This window comes from Phalacrocorax aristotelis, chromosome 2, assembly GCF_949628215.1.
Source record: "Phalacrocorax aristotelis chromosome 2, bGulAri2.1, whole genome shotgun sequence".
NCBI classification, from domain to species: Eukaryota; Metazoa; Chordata; class Aves; order Suliformes; family Phalacrocoracidae; genus Phalacrocorax; species Phalacrocorax aristotelis.
The window spans coordinates 53,727,996-53,755,718 of NC_134277.1; the positions used below are offsets into that span (position 1 = coordinate 53,727,996).

General features: G+C 35.6%; 1 protein-coding gene across 1 annotated transcript in view; it reads left to right on the forward strand.

Moving 5' to 3' along the window:
- Positions 1-27,041, forward strand: part of DPY19L1 (dpy-19 like C-mannosyltransferase 1) — a 49,263-nt gene extending 22,222 nt beyond the window's left edge. Inside the window, exons 9-23 of the mRNA XM_075083600.1 lie at positions 376-467; positions 2,528-2,627; positions 3,896-3,973; positions 5,957-6,043; positions 7,525-7,584; positions 10,103-10,183; positions 10,938-11,039; positions 11,849-11,920; positions 13,325-13,374; positions 13,967-13,991; positions 15,127-15,246; positions 21,483-21,657; positions 22,480-22,579; positions 23,931-24,056; positions 25,136-27,041. Coding sequence (XP_074939701.1) covers positions 376-467; positions 2,528-2,627; positions 3,896-3,973; positions 5,957-6,043; positions 7,525-7,584; positions 10,103-10,183; positions 10,938-11,039; positions 11,849-11,920; positions 13,325-13,374; positions 13,967-13,991; positions 15,127-15,246; positions 21,483-21,657; positions 22,480-22,579; positions 23,931-24,056; positions 25,136-25,292 — 1,425 coding nt within the window. The 3' untranslated portion in view covers positions 25,293-27,041. The remainder of the gene's footprint in view (positions 1-375; positions 468-2,527; positions 2,628-3,895; positions 3,974-5,956; positions 6,044-7,524; positions 7,585-10,102; positions 10,184-10,937; positions 11,040-11,848; positions 11,921-13,324; positions 13,375-13,966; positions 13,992-15,126; positions 15,247-21,482; positions 21,658-22,479; positions 22,580-23,930; positions 24,057-25,135) is intronic.
- The last annotated feature ends 682 nt before the right edge of the window (positions 27,042-27,723 follow it).

Here is a 27,723-nt window from a genome sequence, read left to right on the forward strand (position 1 = left end):
AGTCACTTCCTGAATTTGAGAATGGTTTTAGTTACCTGAATGAGTTGTTAATTTCAGCATAAGCAGGGACAAGCAGCTGCTCTCCTGCCTTTTTTGCTTGGATGCTCTCTAGCTGCCACATTTAATTTTGAAAAAGCAGCAATCTATTTTAATTAAACAATTCATCATAAACCTCAAGTCTGGAGGCCACTCCCTTTTTCCTCCTCTCTTCTGATTCCTGGCTTGTTATTTTTTTGAAGTTTGTGAGTAAAATCTCATGTACCTTGGTTTTTGCTTTATTAAAGTATCTGTAGTCATTAATTTTCAAATACAAATGCATTGTTTTATGGAAATGTAGACGCAAATGTTATCATCTAACCCAGTTCTTATTTTTAGTGCACTCGCGTCATGTGGACTCCACCTCTTCGTGAAAGTTTCTCATACCCATTCCTTGTGCTTCAGATGTTGCTTTTGACCTATATTCTCAGGTACCTCTCAATTTATACATGGCTCTTTAAAATGATTTAAATAATTGAATGTCACAGGACATTTATTTCAATGCATTTATTTATTTAAGTACCTCTGTGTGCTGTAGCAATGATATCATTAACATAAGAACTTTCCTGTGGCTGTTACATTGCAGACGCTGCACCAGTAGAGCTGCAGTCATATCAATCACTTATTAAAAGGAAAAACTTTGCAACTTGAAGACACGATTAAAATAAAAATCAGAATTACTCTGGCAAATACGTATCTAAACTAAAAAAATCAGAATTTTTGGTTGATGTCACTTCCTTCCCATGAGAAACAAGCTGATACTCCATCAATTGGTTTTGTCCCTGTTGGAGAGTGGTATGTTGGTTGCACTTAGAATAAGCCTATGCTATACAGCAGAGGATGCTATAGGCACCCATAAGCTAGTATGTTCTTGCAGTTTTCTGTGACTAATTAACCAGTCTAACTAGTTCAATGATTTAGAGCAATCTAATTACATTACTGCAGGGATGCTCTTGAGTTCACTAGTTCACTGAGCCCTGCTTTTCAGTGGTTTGTTGCTGCTTGCAACATGATTGTGTTACTGTCTTGCCTCTGTTTTGAAAAATAAGCATGATTGTTAATACTTGAGGGCTTTTCCATCAACTCCATTGCATCAAATTTGCAGTGTATGATTAGCTGAGCTTTGTACCTGTAACCCCAGATTTTCCTTTATTAGGTCATACTGATTTGTAGTTATTGATGATTAAACCAAAAATATTTCATGCTCGTCACTGACTTGTAGTTTTCAGGTGAGGAAAAGATACATGCTGTCTAGAAAAATGTTTGGGGGAATGGTTTACAGAGTCCTTACTAGATTTTCTATTAGAAAGACACCTGTTCATTTTAATGCTAAATTGTGAGGTCAAATGAAAAATGAGGAATTAGTCTTTAAGTTAGGGTGGTCAGAGCACATATATTCTGTACCCATAATAATGACACTTCTTGATAAGATAGATTCACTCCTGTTCTTCAAATCTTATACATAAAATAGTACTTGGGCTTGCTTACCAAAGAGAAGTAGGTATGTAATCTAAGCATTTCAGAGCGAGGTTCCAAAAAGGGGATAAAAAAATTTAACTGTTTCTCAGTTATAATTCCTGTTTCAAGAGCAGCTCTGTTTTATGTATAGCAGTATTCCGATGAAACATAGCAACTGTCTTTGAAACAAAGACCAGAACTTAAATCCTCCTTTATTTGTATCATTGTATCACATTTGTATAATGTATTACCTAATACATTAGACTCATGCTCAGCATGACTTCCAGTAGAAGTTAATCTTCAGGATTTGTAAAAGAAGCTGAAGAAAAATTTACAGAATTTGGTGAGATCTCTGTAATCTGGTGGGTTTGGGTTTTACAGCAGAATACTTATGTGGTCTTCATCTGTTGGAGGCCACTTAGTGAAATGGCAATGTGACACGTTTCTGAAGTGAACTCGAAATTAACACAGGATTAAATAAATAACTCCTATAGCAGGTCATAGAAAATGGGCTGTTTTCGGTTAAAGATGAGTTTCATGTATTTGTTGTTGTCTCCTGCCCTGAAACCTCACTCAGGATTGCTAGCAGAAAGTTGCATAAAGTAAATATGGAAGAAATGTGAGAGAGAGGATTGAAATCCCTTTCAGATGCAAACTGTTCTGAGAATAGTTGTGATCCCAGCTGAAATGGAAATGGGAGTGACCTGACTGTAGAGTTGTTACAAGAAGGTGGACCACTGCAGGTGACGTAGGGTGGTGTGATATATTATATGCTGCCAGGAGAAGACTTGTTTGGTAATGAGTGGTTCATCAAATAGTTAAGAAACATTAAACATCAGAACCGTTGTTTTTGGAAGCTGATGGAAAACGGATGTTAAGTTTACTTGAGCAGTCTTATTTGTAGTTGATCAATATTGCTAGTGAACTTCCACGGTAACTTTGTTTTATTGCATTCTTTATTGTAATTGTCAATAATATGCAAACATCGGTGTAATTTTACTTACTGATGCCTATTCTGTCTCTTTTTCCCAAGGATTCCGAATATTAATACAGGAAGCTTGATTGCACTGTGTGTTTCTAATATCTTTTTCATGCTTCCCTGGCAGTTTGCTCAGTTTGTTCTTCTAACACAGGTAAGACCATATTCAGCTCCAGCCTCTTTGTCTTATCTAGGCAAATTGACTACTTTGTATAGACAGCTATTGAATTCACAACTATACCAATGCTTTCCTTTTAGCCAGATTTCTGTCTTAGGAAAGATTCACACCATTTATCCCATCAATATTTTTCTAGTCTTAAATTTAAAAGTTGATCATTTACATCAGTGAGTCTTCTGTTTCCAGGATCAAAAAATATACTTTTCTCTTAAAAGCAGCCTCCAGCCTAAGATCGGTAGATTAGAACAAGTGCAGAACAAGAAAAAACTTTGTATATTGAAGCACAAAAATAAAAAAGCATTGACCTTGCATCTCTTTAGGCTATTGCAAATTTTTTAATGGAGCAGTGTTTGCATGGCATGTAATATCTGGCATGATTTTGCATGATTTCCTATTTAATTTTGATGAGTCTGTGAGTAGTGGCATAGTCTTGCTGTCTGAGAGTTCGGACAGCTGAGGTAACTTTAACTAGTGTTGGAATACAGTAAATGCTAATGTGAGCAATGGGATAATGTCATACAACATACTTTCTTAGCATTTAAATTGATTGAACCGTAGCCTGTTCTTTGAAATCCATGTATGTCTCCATACCTTTTCATTTGTCTGTCCTACTTGAAGCAGATGTTGCTTAGTTTCAGTTGACAGTTTTGAACGATCAATATATGCTGTGGTATGCACATTTTCTAACTGCAAAAGAGGAAGCCATTAAATTCTGTAAAATATTGTGAGAAACTCATCGCTATAACCTGTTTAAGATGCTGGGCCTGAAATTTGAAATTACAGGTTCAATTCATAATTTCATTAATTTCCCATGTGACTTTTAGCAAGCTGCCTAATCAATGAATTGCATTTTCCTCAGCAGCAAATTATGGATATTCCCATATTTTGCTGAAAAGTTAAGGTTAAATAATGTTAATGAATGATTTCTTGGGTTTGTTTTGTCTTACAAAATCTACGAGTGAAAGATGTCAGTGCTGTGTTTTGATGACTTGCATTTTTTTAAAGCTGAATACTTATTTCTTAGATATTTGAATATGTTTGATAATTGTTATTCAGAGCACCACAATAGGTTTTTTTGTTAAGGGAACCATTATGAAATGCCTAAGTATTTACTTGGCAAAAAAGTAGCAATAGAAGTTAGTTTATGATTGTGTGAATAATCCCTTTTTGTATGAATGTGTGTTCTGCTAGAAAGAGTATACCACTGCAAATTGTTTTAACTTATCTTTCGCTTTTGATTCTAGATAGCTTCATTATTTGCTGTGTGTATTATGGGTTATATTGACTCCTGCAAATTACAGAAGATACTCTCTGCTCATATGGTAATACTTTTTTTTTTTAAAAAAAAAAACTTAAATCCCCTCAAACAGGTCAGAGCATCAAAAGAGGCCATTTATCTGAGGTGTTTTCTTTAGTTGCAAGATGGTTGAAAACATGCGATAATAAGGGATGGAGCGGCCTGGATTTGAATATTTGATCTTATGTATATTTATATCACAGTGCCAGAAACTAGGATCCCTCTGGCGCACAGGAATTTTTGAACTCCAGAAAAATTGTCAACCTAAGAGATTTGTAGAAATATCTGCCTCTCCTTTCTGTCTCTACTCATTCCATGGACATGAAAATATTGTCTCTAACAACAGACTAGAAAACATACCAAGTAATAGAGCATGAGCAATAACAAGATGAAAAGGCAGCATTCATCTCATGCCATGGGTTAGTAGAAACAAAAGAGTTAGATGTTAGTAAGTCTTTATCACTGAAGGAGAAGAACCCCAAATACAATTGGGTTTTGAAGACTACTGTAGTCTTGACTATGCAAAGATATTGTGGTTGAACTATTTGGGGAGATAGTTAGAAAGGAGGACAAAGAAAATAAACTGTTAGTCTGAGGAAAAGCTATTTTTTTCAAAAATGGTTAGGAAAGTCAACAAAGGAAAGAGATGATAAATAAAAGGCATGTAAGTTTCTGCATAATATATCTGATTTTTATTTTTGAAGTTAAGATAATGATCAAGTTTTGCTACTGGGAGTTTTGATCTTTAAAGCAAGATTACAGTTTTAAATAGACAGGAAGATTTAAACAAATTTTTTAAGAAATATGGTTGTCTTAAAAAATATAGTTTTGCTAAAATTGGCCTATGCAAACTCAGTGGGCAAAAAGAGAATGTTTGCCACAGGAAAGAAGCTTTGAGCTAAATTGTATTTCATGTGTTTTCAAATATATTTTGAAATACTGTAAATGATAAATTAAGGGCAGTAGTAAGTTCCATGCAACTCACTTCTGATATAAACCCAGGACACCAAATACTTGTTCCCAGTCAGATTCACCAGGAAAATTTGCAAACAACATCTTGGGTCGGTAATTTTTTTTACAGAAGCAGAATGAAATACTTAAGCCTTTTGGCTTATGTCAACAGCTATATCATAATTTTGGTGCACAGTGTCATAAAAAGCCCATTTTCAGATCGATAAACAATCATATTACAGAGAAAGCTTAATGAGGCTGGGTAAACTGCCAGTCTTTGTTTTGTGGTGTTTTCAATTTCTGCTCCCCCCGCACTTTTCTATGGAGTATGAAAGTCTAACTCTTTGAGGGGGAGTACAAAAGTCTGCATATTTTACAAATAACTATGTTATTTTTACTTATTCCTGTGTAGAGAAGGCAGCAGAGACTGATCATTGATTTTTGCTCTCCAAGTTAGAAAATGTAATTCAGCTTGCTTTCTATTAAAAAGAAAACACAGTAGGAGATCAGGATGGCAGATAAAGGTTGTATTTCAGCCTTGACTTTCAACCTCATAGTTAAATGCGTATGATCAAACAGTCAGAGTCCTGCTTCCTTGACTTTGTTGATGATTGTATTTTAAATATATGCTTCTTGGTGTGGAAGAAAGAAGATAACAAACATTTTATTCAGCATTTTTATGTTTGTCCAGGATTCTGAAAGTTAACAAAAGGTTGGAGAAATAATGCAATATTTGAAAAAAAACCCGAATGTTAGGAGTAACTTCAAAAATGTGTCTGGTGTATCACGTAAGATGAGTTAGTCCTATGATCGAGTCTTTTTGTCTATAAGTGCTTCTAAAATATAAATTAACATAATCTACACTTGGATACCTGTTGCCATTAAGTCCTTATAATCAGTGTTTTCAGAACAATTGTGTAAGCTGAGTATCAAGCTTGCACTTGCTATGAAGTAGGTGTCTTTAAACTTAAAACTGTTGATACAAGGTAATTTCTATACTTGGGGAATTCTTTCCTGTTCTCTTTTAAATTTAATTATCTTTATTTTCTTCTTTCAGGTATCTCTTGTGGTGTGTTTTATTCTGATGTTTGGTAATTCAATGTTATTGACATCATATTATGCTGCATCTTTAGTAGTTATCTGGGTAAGTTCTTTAAGAAAAAAAATCATATGACCTGCTACGACTGTAGTGCTGTACTGTTATGTATGTATTGATGTAAAATGTGAAACTGCTGGATTACCAGGTAGTTGAAAAATCTTTCATGTGACAAACAGAATTAGACCTTAAAGACGTTTGGAGAATGGGTAAATACTAATTTAAAAAATCATGTTTTTACACCAAGACCTCTTCATAAGAGAACCTCAGTTAAGCTGGCTCAATTCTCTTGTTTTATAGCTCTCTTCTTTTTATAAAAATATCAGATTTATCACATAGGCATTTTTGACCAGAGTAATTGTAAAACAAGAACAAGAGCAAGGAGAAGCTTGTTTTAAATGCTTCTTTATTGATTGTGAAACTGCAAATGGAGAGTGACTAAACGTATGTAACAATGGTTCTAGACTATTTGAAACTGCTGAGTCATACGGCCATGTTAGTGAAATTATTCACTGAAGACTCATCATCTCTTCATTCACTATCTTAATTTTTCCTTAAATAGGAAAAACAACCTCCAAACCTCTTTCAGTTTCATACAGTTTCTTTTCAGGGAATTCTGTACATAGGAAATAGGAGATAAGATTGTGTGAACAGATCTAGTTTAGCACACTACAAATCATCTCTTTCTGATTCTCTTTGCCACTCCTAGAAGCATAAAGTGAGCTCAGTGATTTTTATTTTTTTTGTTCTTTTGTTTTTTCCATCAGTAAAACAGAGGTAATCTCTCACGTTAAAATAAGCTGCCTTGGCCACTGGTATTTGCTGTAGTATAGTTCGCTTGTTAGACACCCGCTTGAGTTTCTTGTAGCAGCTTTTGTAATTATATAGTACATACAAGTACATTGAATTTCTTGCCTATTTTCTGCTTTGGTAAAAATATTTATTGTTTGTCCATTATTTGGGTGGCCTCAGTCTTAGTGTCACATGTGGACTGGGTTTCGGAAAGCTTTTAAACTCATTCTCAGTTTTTCCTAATTACTTTGTTCATCAGATTAGCTTAAAGTGAGCCTTCCTTTTGTCATAAAATGAGCAACATAATGTGAAACAGAAAAATACCAGTAGGTCCTCCCACCCCCCATATTCTTTTGGTTTTTTTTGAAACTTGTTTGTATTATGTTGCCAGTAACTTATTTATTGCTTCAGGTGTGTCTTGTCACTCATGGAAGCGGACATAATTCAGTTTTCCATTGGCTTTGATTTAAAGAAGCTTAGAACTGTCTTCCATTAATTGTATAAAAACTGCAACAGGAGTTTTTATATTGGCATGTTTTGCCAGTGCAGGGTGAAATCACAATCTTATACATTCATTCACACTTCAGGTTGTATTAATTATGGAGGGGTTTTTAATAAATAGCTCTGTTGTAGAACAGGTGCTTATCAAAACAACGACAAAAAAACTCGTCCAGGGTACTGGAATATCTTGTTGTTGCTATATGTTACTAGAAAATGTACATTCATTTTATTTTTAGGGAATTCTTGAATTGAGTCCAAAAGTCTTGAAAGGCAGCAGAAGAGAGGTCTATCTGTGGGTAAGGAATTTCATATATTTTGAATTTCAGAAAAGAGCTATGACTTTTTTGTTTTAATGAAATACAGAAGTAACTTCTGGTTTAGTTTGTAATAGTTGAAAATCAAGAAATATAGCTGAACTATTTTCTTTAAGTAAATTGTCCATATTCCCAGAAATTAATCTTAAATTACTGAAGGAAGAAAAGGGACATAAACCTACATTTATATCAGAAAACTGAAATAGTCTTCAAATGGCAAAACGTTTAATTTTAAATTACCAACTTAAACATGTTTACAAAACCTAAGATCTCTATGAATATCCCTTTAAAATAAAGGACAATTTAGAAAAGGCAAGTAAAAGGCTAACAGTGCTTGCAGAAATGGAGATTAAGATACTGCATTAGATATTTACTAAAATGTGTCCTAGATAACTTTTTAAAGGATATTTCTTATAACAGCAGCAAGCAACTTACGATTACATAAATAAGTAAAAGAAAAGAAGCAAGTCGGAGTAAAAGACTGTAAGGTATGGGGGTAGGGTTTGAGGGCAGTAGAAGCCATGTCCAAACATGGAGGACACCCTAAAAGCTATGCCAAATAAAATATAACACTGTAGAAAACATGAGAAGCAACTTGCTGCTTATGATGTAACATTCTCTTCTAAAAACACCTGAAATGGGACCCTACTGAGACTATGCCTGGCTTAAGACAGGCGTTCTTGTTAAATAAAGGGTAGCCTGTTAACAAAACTGGATGGAATTCATGCAGTTATTACAAAGAAATTAGAATATAAAGGAATTAAATATATTTATAACAAACTGCAGTGCATGTTAACCTGCCAGTGTGCTTAGCTGTGGTACCAAGAGAAATGGGAGTGTAGACAAATCTCATGTCAGTTTTTAAAAAGGAGATTCAAGGCATTTGTGGAACTGCAGACCAATAAGTCTAGCTTTTGTAAAAGAATGAAAACTTCAACAGTGATGAAGTTGTTAAGGCTATATGTACTTGCACTATAAACAGATAGATCTGATACAGCCTCTGTGAAAGGAAGTCACATCTTGCAAATACACTTGGCTCCTTTGAAGGATGTAGGTAAGGGTATGTGGGTGAATGTAATGCACTTGAATTTCATAAACCTTTTGTGGAAGATACCTAATTGGAACTATAAAAGAAAATAAGCTCCATGGAATAAGGTAAGAAACAAAGGGTGCGATTAAATGGCAAATTTTCAAAAGAAGACTACCACCACCCCCTGTAAGTATGTATGTAAAATAATTGATCCTAAATAAGTCCTTGCCACTCAGCGGAGAAATCTGGGTGTTCTTATGAGAAGTTCTCTGAATACATCAATTCATTACTGAGCAGGCATCAAAAAGGAGAATACATGATGGAAGTCATGGAGGTGGAACTGGAGAGAAAGCAGAAAACAGAAAATATTTTTTTATTTTGTAAACTCATACTTAGCGTCCTAAATATTGCATGCAGTCTTAGTCAACATGTCTTACTTTAAAAAAAAATAGTACGCCTTCCCCCAGAATGTACTACCATCAAATTTAAGTAGAGAGAGTATGAAGATAATTATTAATGTAGAATTGCTCAATAGCTGAGATATTTTAAAATAGGTTAGAATTCTACATCTTGTAAAATCAAGGTAAACATGATAAAGCCAGCGAACAGAAGTAGCATGTAATTATAGTTTATTTAGTGCCTCTTATGCTAACAGCAATAAGCTTATAAGAGAGAAGATGCTGTGGAAGAAAAAAAAAAATGGAGGCATTCAGATAAGGATTAAGAACCTCCTAGGTATTCAGGTTCATTTGCAGCCATTAAATGGGATGATTGAATGCAACCCATCGTCACATAAAAACACTGGTTACATTAGGGTAAAGATCAGTTTGTATTTTGTTGTTATATTCTGTCTGAAAGCATCTGCTGCTGGTCCCAGATACAAGATACTGAGCCAGGTTGTCCTATTCAATTGATCTGGTTTTATAAAGAATTAGGTAGATTGCCAAGAATTTAATCTTTCTGGTACAGGGATAAACATGATATATAACTAAAAGTAGTAATTGTACATACTTTCTTTGTATTTCCTTCAAGTTGTAACTTGAGATTATCTTGAGAATGTACTATAAATCACCAGATTCCTTCAAATATTTGAATTATCAGAGTAGCACAATCTGATAATATGGAGAGAAACAACCACTGCGCACTGGTGTATGCAAAACAGTTAGGCTGCCCCTGTTTAAAGTTAACTTTGGTACCTCCTCTGCCGCAACATTGTGTGCAGTGGTACAGCCATAATATAAAATAGTTGCACAAAATTATTTCAGCTGTAATAGAAAAATAAACAACCTCAAAACACCCCAGCGTACTGAAATTTGGGAAGTGTAATTGGTTAGAAATTACTGTACTTATTGGTGATAACATAGAGTTTGTAGCTAGTAGCTAAATTTAATAAGTAACATTTTCTTTTTTAAAAAGCTTTAAAGTTTTGTTGAGACACGTTTATTTCATTCTGAATATATTTTTTTTAAGGTAATTGAAGGATGTGCCTGGTTATTTGGGACAGTCACCTTGAAATACCTAACTTCTTTAGTTTTTGGGATAGCTGATGATGTAAGTTCTCTTGTCTGAGTATCTGGTCCCTGTCTTTTGAAATTTTTAAAATTTGTAATATTTTGATTTTGGCATCTTATTGATATACTTTCCTGAAATTCCAAGATTTGTTTTGCAGAAATGTGAGAGGGATTGCATGTTTGCTTTCTCATTCGTTATGTATTATCACTTTGAGGCATTATTACTGAAGCTTGTGAAAAGACAAATGCTTTTACTATTAAGTTAGTAAATGCTCTGTGTTTGTTTTTAAATATGGATTTATAGATCTTTGTTTATTATGGGTATCTTCTACCTACATCTTTTCCCTATTTACTCAGTATCTTAGTTTGTGTTCCTCTGAAGTGAATTTCTAAGACAATTTTGAAATCCTTATTGTAACTAGAACTCTTCGCTTCACTTCAGCCCCTTTACTGTCTGATTCTACTGTTTAAAAACCTATCTGCATATGTGCATCAAGGGGCAAAAGATGGGAAGCTCATATCTTAAAATACAAGTACGCAAAGCTACTCTTGTTGAGCCCAGTTGCAATGGTAGCACCCTTTTTCTGCTGCTTTCTGCTTTTTATTTAACACAGTCCAGTCTGTGTTACACTCAAAGATGCCATTTAATATACCGGAAATAGATTTTTGGTGCTCTTATAACAATATTGTAAATGGTATAGACTTCTGTTCTAATTAAAAATATTTCTCATATGCATGTTGTGGAAACGGGACAGTTTTTGCTTATTACAGCTTTTTTCTCTATATCCTACCAGGCTCACATAGGAAATATATTAAAATCTAAATTTATTGGCTATAAGGATTTTGATACATTAATGTATACCTGTGCTGCAGAGTTTGACTTCATGGAAAAAGAGGTAATTTGATCAAAATAGATTATTATTAGAAGAGGGAACTTTTTGTTTTATCTTAATTTATAGCTGAAAACATCTGAGAGCCATAACCTCTTACTCTTGTCATAAGTTCAAGTGTTTACTTGTGAAGTTAGAGACATTAACAAACTTACGCCAAATTTAACAGGTTTTGTTGCTTTTAAATTAACTAAACACAAAACATTGACTTTGGATCTAAGAAATGTGCTTGCTTGAATGGAAGAAGTGCTTGCTCAGGGATAAATGAAAGGCTACAGTTCTGCAAACTTAAAATCTTAAGTGACTGTCTGTAACTGCTTTAGAGTATATGGAAAATGTACTGAGACCTGCAGTGGTCTTGTGTGATAGATTTAGACTACAGAAGAGCATTGAAGCTTCTTAATGGCATCTAGACTTCTCTTAGTTCATCAGTACCTAGGTATTTAGATAGTTAGGTATTACCAGTATCTAGATATTTAGATGCTGTTATTTAGATACAGTGTTTAGAACATTTATAGGTTACTCAATCCACAGTACTCAAATTCAGATGAGATACAATCTGCTTCCAGTCCTTGGGTGGCTTGCCAAAGAACTGGGACTAAGTTACTAATGATCCTAGTATTATGACCTCTAGTGGGATTGCTGGGTGGAGTTTGGAGTTTAAATTTGAGATTCTTTAAGCTAGCTTTTTTCTTGTTGAATGTTTAAGTTTACATTTTACTCGAGGAAGAACTCTATATAGTTTTCTTTAAAATGATCGTTGAAGTAATTATATGTGAGCAGAAAGCAATTAATTCAGTTTATTTCCATGGCAGACTCCAGTAAGATACACAAAGACGCTGCTATTACCAGTTGTTCTGGTGGTTTTTGGGATAATCATCAAAAGGGTAAGCGATTGATTTGGTGAGTCACCTTTACCTTGATTTTACTTTTTACATTTTTTGTAGGGATCACTATTTGTTTTCAGATTGGAAGAAATTAGTGTGGTGGATTAACCTTGGCTGGCTGCCAGATGCCTGCCAAGCCGTGCTGTCATTCCCCAGGGGAAAAAGAGAGTTGAAAACTCTCATGGATCAAGATAAGGGTAGGGAGATCACTCGCCGATTTACTGTCATGAACAAAACAGACTTGAATTGGGGAAGATTAATTTATTGTCAATTAAAAATGGAGTAGGATTGTGAGAAACAAAAATAAAACTAAAAACACCTTCCCCCATCCCCACCCCCTTCTTTCTAGGTTCAGCGGGTCCCTCCCACAGGCTGCAGTTCTTTAAGAATTGTTCCAACACTGGTCCTTTCCATGGGGTACAGTCCTTCAGGGTCACAGCCCCTGCCAGAAAACCTGCTCTTGTGTGGGCTCCTCTCCAAAAGCAGCAGTTCCTGCCAGGAGCTTGCTGCTGTGTGGGCTTTCCATGGGTTGCAGCTTCCTTCAGGTCATGTCCACCTGCTCTGGCAAGGGGTCTTCCACAGGCTAAAGGGTGGATATCTGCCCCACCATGGTCCTCCATGGGCTGTAGGGGAAAACCTACATCATCACCACTGCCCTCTCCACAAGCTGCAGGGGAATCTCTGCTCTGGTGCTTGGAGCACCTCCTCTCCTTCCTCACTGACCTGGTGTCTGCAGGGTTGTTTCTCTCGCATTTTTCTCACTGCTGTCTCTTAAAGCTGCTGCACGGTGTCTTTTACCTTTTCTTGAACATATTCTCAACAGTGGCACCACCAGCCTCACTGATGCACTCGGCTTTGGCCAGTGGTAGATCTGTTCTGGAGCTGGCTAGAACTGGCTCTGTCTGACATGGGGGCAGCCCCTGGTCTCTTCTCATAGAAGCCACCCCTGCAGCTACCAAAACCTTGCGGCATAAATCCAATACAGTTAGATAAAATACAGGTTTTCAAAAATGTTTACTTAAGGTTCTGTATTTTCTTTACACAGATTTTTGCAAAGGTCCAGGCCCAAGTCAGTGGTAAAACTTGCTTTGATGTTAAGCACCGAAAAAATTTCTGTCACTTAACTGATGAGTACTATAACTGAGGTTTATAACTGGTTTTGTAAATTTGATTATATATAATTTGTGTAAAAATAACTTACAGTTTATACAGGAACAGATGGGATAACTGCTAACTGCCTGGCTAATTAAACATCCTCAAAAAGAATTTTTAGCTAAAACATCGCATGTCTTCATCTTAGCATTATCTCAAAATGAGATTATGCAGGTGTAATTTAATTTAGCAAATGTTGAAAATGCTGTTGAAAGTTTATTCATACTTTTTATTGGCTCTTGTTTTCTTCAGGCAATTAAATATCTTATGTGTGTCTTGTCTCAAGCAGGCCAACATGAAAGGTAAATATTGTCTTCTTTTTTTAATGTAAAACTGAATTTTCTGCTGGAAGATTTTGATTTGCTATATGCTAAATAATTCAGAAATCTACACTATGTTGGTCCTTTTCAAAGGGTAAATTATGTATAGTTCAGTAACTGAATGGCTTGGATGTACTTCGTGTGGTATTTTTATAGGATATCTAAAACTAAGTTTAGCGGCTGAACTTAGTTTTAGACATCTTAACCCTCTCACCCCCAAATATTTTATTTGATAATTTATTTTTCTGCTCTGTTCCTAAACCAATAGTTATTTATATGCTTATTTGCTTTGCTTCTGTAAACAACGAATGCAAATTCTTTCTTCCCTAAACTGCTAAAATTAATTTTCAGATTTCCAAATACAGATACAGGGATTGAAGAGGATAGTTACTGATTTGCGATATATTTCAGAGCTTGTTATAGAGAGGGTGGGGGGAAATCTGTGCAGGTGCTGACTCATGCTACTGGATTAGTTCAGTTGTCTAGTCACTATGTATGACTTCAAAGTAAAATGAGTGCTTCTGTAGTACATAAATAATGTGATTTTCTGTTGTGTTTTTTTTTTTTAATTCAGAGAGGAACGTTTTAACCATGGTGAGGTAAGATTCTTTTTCAGCACAATTTCATTCATATGTTAATGTGAATACTCATATTGAAATACAGGTTGCAATGGTCTGATCCTGATATGTGGTTTATTTGAAGGTAAGTATTTGCATCTTTTATTCCCCTGTCTTAAATTGGGTCTAGTATGTCACCGGAATAACTCTGGAATGTTGAGCAAAAAAAAAAAAATTATACTAACTAATGGTGGTGTGGCAGTGCAAGAGAGAATTCTCTTGGGCTTTTGCTGTAACAGTACAGAAAAACACTGAAATTTTTGCTGGACCTTCTATTTTCCCTATATAGACTGAGAAGGAGATTGGATCCCTTACTTTGGGCTTCACATGGCAGATAATGTTAAAATTCTGATTTGAAATATGCCATAATGAAAATAATTCTACACATCATTCTTTTAATGAAATTATGCAAAAAATATAATTGAATGGCAGCTTTCTTATGTGGCTTCTTTATTTGCAATGAAGTCAGCAAGTACAGTGCAAAACTTTAATGGCAGTTTATTTGTGTTTTGTCCTATAAGACAAATCTCATGCCATTCAAAATACGATAATCAGATAAAAGCACCGATTGCAAAAATGCCTCTGATTTACCACAGCACTTCCACAAGTAACATAGGTTCAGTGTTAGGAGTGGTGAGTGACATCTCTGCTTTTTAACCTTTTTTGAGAATGCTAAAGCAATCTGCCTGCCAAGGATGATTTCGTTTGCTTCTTTCATTTCATACTTAGGTATTTTATGTATTAAATAGCAAGGTCTTCTCACTTCTAGATTATACAAGAAATTTCACGTAGGTATTGCCTGCTTATGTTTCAGGATCTTTTGCATAGCTAGCCATTTCTCCAGCTGCTTTTGGTTTTATTATTAATGTTTATCCTTCCTGCTGTTCCATACCTTAGCATACTACACACACTTTAGAAAAAAGAATACAAAGTGCTTATCACTGTCTGAAATGAGATGATCTTCACTTTGACTTCGAGTCTTTTTCAGACAAGCTCATTGTTTTAAGCTATACTGAAAGTGAAGTTGTACATTTAAGACAGAAATTAAAAGTATGCAAATATGCTTTGTGTGGTGGTTGTTTTTTTTTGTTTTGTTGTTTGTTTTTTTTTTTTCCAGCTTGTATACCATGCATTGCAGCTGTTGGCATTCAGTGTCCTAGCGATTTTAATCATGAGACTAAAACTGTTTTTGACACCACACCTATGTGTTATGGCTTCCTTGGTGTGTTCAAAACAGGTAAGGTCTTTTTTTAATACTGTAGCTATCTCAGTACTTGCAGTATTATGCAGATATTTGTCCTAAAGCAAATTTCTGTGTGCATAATTGCTGAATCTGAGTGTACCAGTTAAAAATAAACCAGATTATATTACCCATCAAGAAATACGGTTACACAAGTTCCATTCTCCCCTCTCCCCAAATAAGGCAAATGTCTTGTTTTGTGACTTGTCCAATTGCATTATTATACAAGTTAATATGCTGTGTATTGAGATTGAGCATACAGAGATATACACTGGAGTTTACTGTATTTACACTTCTGTGCCATTAGAAGTTTTTTATTGACTATTAATTTTATCCAAACAGTGTTTGACTTTGTTTACACTGTGTTTTCACAGCTCTTTAGGGCTTATTGCCTTGCATAGTTTTTGTGTATTAATTCTTTCCATAAGTATAGTCTTTAAGTCTTGCATGTTGAAAATATTTCAGCTGTAAAAATCAAAAGTCATATGCCTAAATCAGATTTTTAATTTTCCTACCTGGAAATCATCTATAACATAAAATGTTACTAGATTTTCTCCAGGTATAAAAGATCTTAGAATTGGCTTTCCATGTTTCAGTATCTGTGTTTTTGAGAAGAGAACTTGATTACATCTGTATCTTAATAACTTTTTTAGAAGCTAAAGCTTCAAAAAGTAGGGTAAAAAGTAGGGTAAGCAAAAGTAGGGTAAGCAGTCCTTTGTCTGGGAAGCAGACGGGGAAGTAGATTGAAAACTGGCTGAACAACTGGGCATAGAGCAGGGTTATCAGTGGTATGAAGTCTGATTGAAGGCCAGTAACTAGCAATGTACTAGGGGTCAATACTGTGACCAATCCTATTCAATGTCTTTGTTAATGGTGTGGATGATGGGACAGAGTGTACCCTCAGCAAGTTTGCTGATGGTACAAAACTGGGAGGAGTGGCTGGTACACCAGATGGGTGTGCTGTCTTCTAGAGAGACCTTAACAGGCTGGTGAAATGGGCTTCCAGGAACCTCATGCAGTTCAACAAATGGAAGCACCAAAGTCCTGCACCTGGTGAGGAACAACCCTAGGCACCAGTACATGCTGGGGGTTGATCATCTGGAAAGCTGCTTTGCAGAACAGGACCTGGGGTTCTGGTAGATTCTAAGTTGAACATAAGCCAGCAATATACCCGTGGTGCAAAGAAGGCCAACAGTATCCTGGGCTGTGTTAGGAGGAGTGTTGCCAGCAGGTTGAGGGAGGTGATCCTTCCCTTCTATTCAGCACTGGTAAGGCCACAGCAGGAGAGCTGGGTCCAGTTCTGGGCTCCCCAGTACAAGAGAGACATGGACATACTGGAGACAATCCAGCAAAGGGCCACGAGGGTGGTCAAGGGGCTGGAGCATCTCTCCTGTGAGGAAAGGCTGAGAGAGCTGGGACTGTTCAGTCTGGAGAAGAGAAGGTTCAGGGGGATCTTATCAGTGTGTAACAAACACCTGAAGGGAGGGTGCAAGAAGACAGAGTCGGGCTCTTTTCAGTGGTGCCTAGTAACAGAACCAGACACGATGGGCACACAGTGAAATGCAGGAGGCTCCCTCTGAACATCAGGAAACACTTTTTCACTCTGAGGGTGACCAAGCACTGGCACAGGCTGCCCAGGGAGGTGGTGGAATCTCCATCCTTGGAGGCAGTCCAAAGCTGTCTGGACACAGTCCTGGGCAACTGGCTCTAGGCGGCCCTGCTTGAGCAGGGGGTTGGACCAGATGACCTTCAGAGGTCCCTTCCAATCTCAACCATGCTGTGATTTTGTAGAAAGTGTTACTTATGTCACACAAAGTAAGAATCTCACATTGATAGAGTGAAAGGTTATGATTAATAGTGAGCTGGGCTTACTAGCAAGAAAACAAATTGGAAAGATGAGATGGGGAACTCATGAAAATGTCTATATGGAGAACATCACCACAAGGATGAGTGGGAAAAAGAATCCAGTGCTAAGAACTGTTGCGGATATAATACTGAAGAAGGAGAAGAGAAAGATGTTTGACAGGGTGGGGAAACTAGCAATGGCTGGGGGAGAAAATTAGGATTTTAATAAGAAACCTGAGTCATTAGGTTTTCTGTTCTTGAAAATTGAAGAAATACAGGAATAACATTGTTTTTCTCACAATATCTGTGGTTGGAGACTGACCTAAAGGTGAATTAGGGTTATATGGTGAAGGCAATTACTGGCTGTAGAACATCTGACACCTGTGTCATACAACTGGAAGGTGAGTGAATGAGACAGAATTATACAAAGAGGAGAAAGTGGTCCCATGTTAAGGCAGCTGAACAAATGATAGTTTCCAAGATAACTGGATTGCTTCTGTGGATGCTCTTTCAGGGAAGGACAGTTCTTGATAATGCAGGACAGGCTACACAGTATCAGTCTGCTTAAATGTGCTCATCGCTTTCTTGATGCCTGTTTTGTTACTTGGCATAGGTAGAAGTGCTGAGTGTTTGCCAACATCAAATGAATCTGGACAGTGAACATAAATGCTAAAAACCGCTTTAAAAAGTAACTGTTTAGCCACCTTGTGACTGAGTATTGGAACTTAAGAGAAATTCCCTTTTCCTCTATGCTCTTGCTACTCTGTAAGGTTCACAGGTGTTCTGTTTCCCAGCTCTTAGTTGTTATTGAAGTATTGGTGTCCTCTTGGGTGGTCCAGTAGTTTAAGTAATAGCAGTTCCACTGTGGTTAAATTTTTCTGAATGAACTTTCCCGAGGTGTTTCTAAGTAATTTGAAATTAAGTTGCTTTTCAAAAGTCAGAAAAGAAAAAAAGTCCATTCTAACATGATTTCTGGATAACAATTACAGTATAAATTAATCCAGTCCAAAGTTAAGTTTTTCTTAATTCTTCTTAACTGTGTGTTCTTAGAAGAAAATCCATGGGCCTTTCTGCCCTTCATTACTGAAAAATTATTGTAGAATTTTCTAGTGAAGTTTAGAAGTATTTCTATGTTTTTAGCCACAGCAAAAGGCCTTTTTCCTTCTGAGAATTGGAAAAAAACCCAATAAAATCAGAATGGCTTTTTTTTCCCCCGTATGGAGAGAAGCAGTCTCTGAAAGACAGGGAAAAGTACCTTGCAACTGGTAATGACTGAGAGATGAGCTGCTAGAAACTGTTTCTATTAATATGCAGCCTCATTTGTTTTTTTCTGTATAGTAAGTTAGCTGGTACATGGCAAATTAATAAAAGTTTTCAGCTGGTGATATCTCTGTTTTCTTTTTTTAAAGCACCTGAGTAATGGCACTACAGTAATTAATCATGGATTGTTGTGGTTTTAGTACTGCAGCTAAGGTCATCAGGCCAGTTATTGAAAACTGGTGCTTTTGGTAATCACTGCATTTTGGATCTTAGAGGATGCTACATGTTATCACTGTGTAAATATTGGAAGAAGGACAGGTTCAGAGTATTTTATCAATATTTTTTTTTCTGCTGCTTCCAAGTGCATTTTTGCACTTTGGTTGTTCTGCTGTTTCCTATGGTTGTAGAGTGAGAGTAAGCTTCTCAGGAAGCTACAAATGCCAGATGATAACCTGTTCCGGGAGCTGCCCCTGTTGGAGCATATGGCTCAGGTCCAGTGACGGCTTCATCCTCTTCTGCAGCATCATGAAGGCATAGTTGGCTTCAAAGAAATAGGTCTTGAACGCTAGGGAAGGTAAGGCTTTAGATTACTGCAGTTTGGACAATTGTTCTGTGCAGAAGGTGATAAATGACCAACTGCCCCCTATAATAAGGCCTGTGGCTATCCTGGCCCTGGCTTGGGCCTTAGATGTACATACCTGTCTTCAAGAGTACCTAACTTTAGGTGGGCAATGTAAGTAAATATAAAACTAATTCCCTTGCGTTGTTATCAGTGAAGGTTCTTCTGCCTATTCACCAGGTTGTCTAGGTTGGTGCTGATTGATACCTGTAAAAGACAAGCTGGACCTTTTTCTGGTCTGATTGATGTATCCTTTCTTTAGTAGGGAGTGGCTGGTAATCTTCCAGGTAATATATGACTGGCTTCCACCTGAGAAAGAAACACTGGCCTCTAAGGCTGTTGAGCTGCTATCGATCAAACCACTTCTAAGACTTGTCTGACTTAAGCAAGCAAAGGAATAAGAACTTTTTTTGTTTTGTTGGGTCAGGAAAATGTCAAGTGGGTTTTGGTGAGCTTTTTCTGTCCTATGGGCCGCTGAGCAGAAGTAGTCTTTTGAGACTGAAATATCTGACAGAATGTGTAATATTGAATCAGAAGAATTGCTGCGATGAAGGGAGGTGAGAAGGGGAAGATGGGACTTGTAACCGAATGATTGATAAACACTTGGTACATTTACAATTACATAAAGTTTTAGAAGTTCGCATAAAGGAGTTGATAAGCAACAACTTGTTTTGATAGGTGCAAGAAAAATTTAAACAAATTTAACATACATGATTATCTCATTGTAATTGAGGTCAACACTGTGTCTTCCTCTAGCAGACCACGAACATTTACCTGCAGTGGTATGATAGTATAACTAATCTATTTTGAGGCTACAGATAGATAACTTGTTAATCAGCTGCCTTTGAAAATATATTTATTAATTAGTGAACAGTCAGCCTGAGGTGGACATTTGTAACATAAACCAAAAAAGAACAGAGAGGCAAAAGACATACTAGAATTATTCTGCACACAGAAAAGGAATTTCGTATGTTGTGTTATTTCAGCCCATGGCATGAATCTGCGTAGTTTGATTACCTCAGTGTTGCAGCTTGCGGCAACTGATGGACAATGAAAATGTTAACTCTTTACATCCACACATTTCCTCTTTTCCATTGGGAGGAATTATGCTATCCTGAGTGGAAATGTCGAAAGCAAAGAAAAACAGCTTGAGAAAGACTTTTAACATATTCCTTTGACAAAAACAAATTAAAAATCCTTAAATTGATATAAAAACCACGTGAGGAACAGCATCATGTATAAGAAATGCTCCTCTTGCATTGCATATACGTTCGATCATTCTAGGCTCTTTAAACAAAATAAATTAAACATTAGTAATGTTTTATAAAGGCATGATATGAATGTGATTTTCTTTGATTTGAAAACTCATGGAACTCAATGAAGAATTCCAAAGTTGTAGCATGTTCTTGAAGTGAGATTTTTGTGACTGTTGGCAAAAAGGAGATTTGCTTATGTAGAGTGGTGTACAAATGAACTGATTTCCCTTCATCCTTCCAGAGCACCTACCTACACAGTGGTCAGGCATATTTGTATACTAAGTTTCCCTGGATAGTATTGCTGTTCTTGCTAGAGTGTTTAGCAAACCTTTGAGGATGAGAGTAAAATACACTATTTTTGGAGGGGTAACTTGAGGGTTTTAATAATCCAAAGCAGTTTACAGTTATTTTATAACAAAGATAACACACACTACCTAATTGGCATAGTCGTGCTAGTGGGAGGTTTTACTGTGAAACTTTATTTAATCATTTCATGCTTTAATTTAAAAAAATGGATAAAGGTACTCTGAATTAAAGGTATTTAGTGCAGGTTTGATATTTTTGAAATGTTAGGCCTTGCTTCTAATTAACAATACCTTAAAAAAAAGTGTAATTCATATTTTGTCTTATTTAAGGTTTAGGTCAGATATGGATGAGATAAAGTGTTCTTGCTCAAACTAAACTTCAACATAGCAAATTTGGTACTTCGTTCTTCTTAACTACCCATTTCACTTATTTCTGAGTATTTACTTATAGCCTCTAGTGAATAATCTTTAGGAAGAAGTGCAAAGACAATCTTTTTCAGTTCAAGAGAGGGAAGAGTAGGATATAAATCAACCTTATATCACCGGAAAGGCAGACTTCGGGATGTTTTTGGAAGTTTGCAGTACAATCTCTAATCCATATACTACAGCTAGAAACTCGGTGTAAATAGGAGATAATATACTGAAAAAGTGCAGTTAACATTATCGAGTCATCTTTACTTGAGGAATTTGACATTTAAACTACAACTTTAAAAGCTGCGTTAATGTCAATTTTAATTTTTATTTTTTTAGAATTATTAATATAATGCCCTACATTTGGTAAACATTAATACTTCTTTTCAGGTCTCACTGAAATTTAGTGGAGAAGCAATAGCAGAGGTGTTTCATTGTAATTTATGTTAAGTTCCTCACTGAGAAATAAAAATTAATTGTGCTGCATACAACATTACAGAATTGTTGTCTAGAAATTAATCGATTCTTGCATTTCAGTTGTTTGGATGGCTCTTCTGTAAAATCCAGCCCAAAACATTGGTCTTTGCTATTTTAGCATTGATGGCAATAGAGGGATCAGCAAACCTTCAAACTCAGTGGAACATCATGGGAGAATTTAGCAATTTGCCACAGGAAGAACTTTTAGAGTGGATAAAAGTCAATACCAGACAAGGTAAACTATTCAATAATGTATGATGTTCCCCATTTACTGTGAGATGTAACTATATAACTTGGTAAGAATGACTGAAGAGGTATTGCTACTAGCTGTGGTTTTGCCGTGGGACTATCCTACAGCCATGGTTTAGTCATGTATACTTGTCCATATAGAAGCTGTCTCAAATGAAAAAAAAAAAAATGCCAAAAGCTTGCTTTGTTAGGCTCCAGGCTACTAGTCTGGAGGTTCTAGCCTCTCGTATTTCTACGACAAAAGAGTTTTTGCAAAGTTCAATTAAAACAGGTTTTTGCTTGCATGACACTGTTCCTTTATGTGGATCCATGATCATAATTTTGCTAGAAGAGAATTCAAAGTGGATGTGATGTGGTTGCTCCAGTCCTTTTATTAAAGTGAACAAAAGTGTCAGGAAACTAGCTGGAGACAAAGTAGTCACCTTTTTAGCAGGAAAATACCTTCAAACTGAAGCGGACTGAGATTTTTATTGCTCACTTAACAATGGTGTAAGAAGTGACAAATGAAAGCACACTGTCATAATGAATATGTTATTCTACCTAATCAAGAAAAATAAAATGTAATAACTAAACACCTATGAATGGAGATTTATCTAATGAGTTATAGTGAGTTCAAGATTTTAAAGAAAAGGGAAAAAAAAGTTACTTTGTGTATCTCCGGTTGGTGCCGTATAAGGCCTTTTCAAAAATAGTACCCTGCCCTCTTTATGTTTTTCCACAGGATTACTGTTTGGATATTTGAAGGTTGCTTCTCTGCTTTTACTGTTTGATTCTTCACTTCAAACATACCTTTCATTCTGTATTTCAGATGCAGTTTTTGCAGGAGCAATGCCTACAATGGCGAGTGTTAAATTGTCTACACTTCGTCCTATTGTAAATCATCCTCACTATGAAGATGCGGGATTAAGGTAAATTTCAAAGTTGAGGATTTATTTTTATTTGCTATTAATGCTCTTAATGTTGGTAATATACAGTAGGAATGGCATCATGTTAAAATGTAAAATTTGATAAAACCCTGTAGAACTTGATTTATTATTTTAGTCAGATTGAAAACACATGCAGTACTTCTTCAGGATTTGCGTTCATCAGGCAGGATAAACTGTAGGATAGATACGGCTTCAAACTTAGATACAAAAAAATCAGAATACAGTTATGGAATTGGAATTAGCATGTACTATTACATCCTTTCTTCATTCTGTTTATTCCTCACATTGCAGACAGATGACTTTTTTCTCCAGCTAGCCAGTTTAGTTAATTACTATTAGCTTTCTGTGATGAAATGTAATTTTTTTCATGATAATACATCTGATTATTGAAATATTAAGACTAGTTGAAACTGAAATTTTGTAATGGAATTACTGAGTTTTGTACTTTGTTATTTTCAAAATCAGCTTATTTTTATAAACAGAAATTGATTTATTTGCTAAGGTAATCAATTTCTTTTTTTACTTTTAATATCATAATATCATTTTTTTTGTAATTTGGTAAAACTGGTTAAAAAACCACAACAAGAAAATAACACAATAGAGGCAGATAAAGGAGGAAACAAGGGGATTCATTTTATATACCTTATGTCCTTAGTTCTGTGTCTGGCATTAATTGGCTTTAACTTTTGGTCAGCTCTGAATTGGTCAGGCCGTTGGACAAGATGGTCATTGTTGGGCCCTTCCAGCTGAACTTGTCTAACTACAGAAATATAAGATAGGGTGCAACTGGGGAAAATAAGCTAGAGATGATACAGCATAAAAAAATGAGCAGGAGTTAACAACATCATGCTTGCACAATCAAAGGAGGATATTACTGGGTAATATAAACAGGATCATGGTTTACAAGTGATGATTTTGTTTGATTCAGCATAGGCAGATGTGAGGCCTTGCACTCTGCATTTAAAAAAGTCCAAACAAGGTCATTGAGTATGACCCTTTTGTGAAGGGACTGGGCATATGATTTCTTTGATCACCTCCAATCCAAGCAAGGTCATTTCTAGCCTTGAATACATTTTCTGTTCACGGTAACCATGGATCTTGTAACAAAGTTGTCTCTTGCTACAGGAAAATCAAAGGGCTGTATACGTTGTTCTTGGAATCATTATATTTGTGAAGAAATGATCACATTAAAGCAAATGGTACTATTAATTTAGGCTTTCTTTTAGGCTAGCTGTCTTGTGACATAAAAAAGCCTTCCTGTGCAGCCTAAAGTTAAAGCTTACATTTCATGCCATGTTGCTAGCTAACTTTTATGGCTTTTCTTTTTTTGAAGGGCCAGAACTAAAGTAGTATATTCCATGTACAGTCGAAAACCTGCAAAAGAAGTAAAAAGAGAATTGATAAAACTAGGAGTGAATTACTACATTCTGGAAGAGTCATTGTGTGTAAGCAGAAAAAAGTGAGTAATCTGTTCTCTTTCTCACAAGAATGATATGCCACTCAAATATGTAGTCTAAGATTCATATCAAATAGTAGTTTTGAAATGTTGATCTGTGCTCTATTCAAAGTGTCCAAAATACATTTCTGTCCAGTGTCTCCAGATACTAATAAATATAATTAACTTTACCCACACTAGCAACCTTGTGGTCTTTGTGTGCACCTGAAAAAGTGTTGCATTTTTAAACTTCACTGTAGAATACAGAAGAGATTCACAAAGGAAACAAGTCATTATTCTGTGATGGCAAGAACAGATGTGTGTGTATACTGAAAGCCTAATATGAATAAAAGGTGCAGAGTAAAAAATAGTTTGAGCACCAAAATCTTATAACCATTGCTGGTTGCTGAAAATTTTGTCACATCTAAACTGTCTGTAAGAAAGAGCTATGCCTTTTTTTTTCCCCCCCCTCTTCTTGCACTTCAGAACATGATTCTTTTGGATTTTCAATTTAATTTTCTTTGCATTTGGAATAAAATAAAATTAATCTGTTCTATTATCTTTGACAAAATGAGGAAATTTTCAGTAATTATAACTTCGGGATAACGGTACAGGGAATTGATGTTGGTTATGTGCCTTCATAAAAATGCAAGGAGTTATTACTTCTGGTTTTTGTTGGTTTGTTTCTTTGGTTTTTTTTTTTTGTTAAATCTAAAAAAAGATGACTTATTACCTGAGTTTTCCTTAGAAATGTTAGGAGTGTGAACATCGCCCTCCATTTTATAGGAATTTTTAAGGGTCCCTAGTAATGTATATTGTATAATTGTGGTTGTTTTATGAGCATCCTCCTCCAAATTAATTGTTATTAATTATGTAACCACAAAAGCAGACAAATTTTATGCATTCTAAGTACTATTTCATGAATTACTACTATATTTATTGACTTTTGTAATCTGATAAGAATTTCTAGTATGAAGACAAACAAAAAAAAATAGAAGGCACAACCAGGTATTCATGGGGAGGCTATAAATCTGAGTTCAGCAAACTGTATGGTTTTTGATGGCACTTCTTCATTTCTCTTTTCATATTCATATGTTTTCTAGGCCTGGCTGCAGTATGCCTGAAATTTGGGATGTCGAAGATCCTGCTAATAGTGGCAAAATTCCTTTATGTACCCTTATGAGCAAGGATTCCAGGCCATATTTCATCACAGTATTTGAAAATAGCAATTACAGAGTCTTGAAGATTCCAAAGGAGTAACATTTCAATGCAAAGAACCATCAATCTTTCAACTTTTTAAACTAGTAACTATAAGAATTCTAAATCAGAAATACCTTTTCTACTAGACTTAAAATGGGAAAATAGGTATTTTATTTTTTACCATTTTAAGTGAATTCTGATTATAGAAATATCTTAAACCGAACAGTTTGGATTTCTATTTCAGGGTCAGTCCCTTGAGATTTGCTATGCAAATGATTATATGTTTGCACACTTCATTTAACACTGATCCAAAAAGAGTTAAAAGTAGCTATGGAAAGTAACTCCATTCTCAAAACCAATGATATTGTGAAATGGGACTGTCAGAATGTCTTAGCAAAGCAAGTTTGTTTAAAGCTTTGGTGCTAGCAGCTAGGAACAAAGGAAAGGTGCTATAGCATCTGGCATCACATTTCTCATGTCACTTTCATTACCCATCTCTCTTCTGGACAGGGTGATACTAGAAATTCTCTTAAAAGTCACGTAGTTTCACTAGTCATGTCAGAGAAATACATTTTTTTTTTTCTTTGAGAGGATTAAGAACATTCGTCAGTTTGGATCACTTAACACATGCTTTTAAGCTTGCTTTTGAAATGGAAAAGTTTGTAGGCAGACTTGAAACTTCATTATTTAGGTGCATGTTCTTGGAATCTTACTGATGTTAAAAAAGAAGACTAATAAGAGTACTATTTGCAGTGAGCAATAGTTTAGCTTCTCAGTGTCCAAGGATTTTTAGCATTCTTATGCATTCAGAATAAGCTGGCATAATATACAGGAAATTTTTAAGGGAAAATGCTTTATTCAGGAAAAATCTGTCATAGCCTTAGAATGATACTAAAATAAATCCTTCACTGCCTTAACTAGACCTTCAGCGCCTAACTTGGTAAGAAATTACTTTCAAAATTTATGCCCTATTTTCTTTCCCCACTCATTAGATCATGCCTGGATTTTATCATCAGCATTAAAGGAAAAAAGAAATTTAACCCAATTGTGATATGGGTGTGGTCAGTTGTGTGGGTATAATTGCTCCAAAAGTATTAGACTGGTTCTGCAGTTCTGTCATCTCAGTGTCACACCAACATTATCAGTTATAAAGAATTTAGAGAATTTGCTTTCCAAGATACCCCGTGCAAGGACACCCTTTAGTCATTTAACTGACTTGATAGAATGTTTGTATGTTTATTGCCATTGGGAAGTATCACAGTAATTGTGATTCTACAGTATAAGACTTCTAAAGTCTAATGTTTCTCTGTATATCATTCATATTTTGGCTTTGTTTTGGCTTGTTTTTTTGTTCACACATCAGTCTATTGGTATGACTGGTCTTTTTAGCTCTAATAGCATCTAGCAATGCTAGATCCTATGGGAATAGCGTCCATCATGCCTATAAGTATCAGTTAAATGGGATTCTCTGATGAAGTAGTAGTGTAACAACTGATCAGTATTCTAAGACTTCTTATTTTTTTAAAATCTGTTTTATTGAAAGGGTGAGGGAGAATGGCTGAAAATGCATTAGCTTTTTAACTTTTACAGAATAGATTTTGGAAAAATTTCTATAAGGAAACTATCACAAAAAGGGCTTTTGGGAAGTCACTTTTTAAAATGTTAAATGAATTCAAGGAAGCAGGAAAAAAATCTTTATATAAACATTGTGACTAGTGTTACAGCACAAAAGGTACTGTATTTTTATGAAGTTTATGCCAACTGTTGACATGTACTTATGTGGTTAAATAAAAAAGAAAAAGATGGAAATTGTTCTCTTGTTTCTGATGGATGTTACATTTCTGCTCTTATGCCTATTAAACTGAAGTTTAATAAGTTGCCACAGCAGATATGATTGAAGCTGAACCCTCAACTAAACAGTGCAAGGAAGTGGCTCAGATCATTAAATCAAACTCACGCACCTCTTTCCAGCCTCCTTTTTATTTGGAGTATCAGTGCAGGAATATGTGAAAAGACAGTGAGAAAATGTCAAATATCTATTTACTCGCAAGGTGAACTTGGAAGGGAATTCAAAATTATTCTCTTTTTGTTCTCAGTTTCTAAACTCAATCAAGAGTGAAGCCCAAGTACTGGTAGAATGAAGAAACATTTGACAGTTAAGGTTCAAAGATGTACTTTAGTAAAAATGTTCCCCATGTGACGAGGAGGCTGTTGTTACTGAGTACATGGCCAGACCCTGTCTGTAAATTTTCAGCTTCACCTGAGGGATGTGATACTGTCCCTTTGAAGTGATCTTAAACCCAAATAAGTATTGTCATCTAATGTTAAGATGATAAAATCTAGTAATGGAAACCTATGAAGTAAAAAATGTTATATAAGATTGTGGGGAAGAAACATGGGACTTGATTAATTGGGTGTACCCTGTTATGAATTTCTTGTCATCTCAGTAATTTGCTCTCAATTCCAAAGGAATGAATTTGGGTTTAAATAA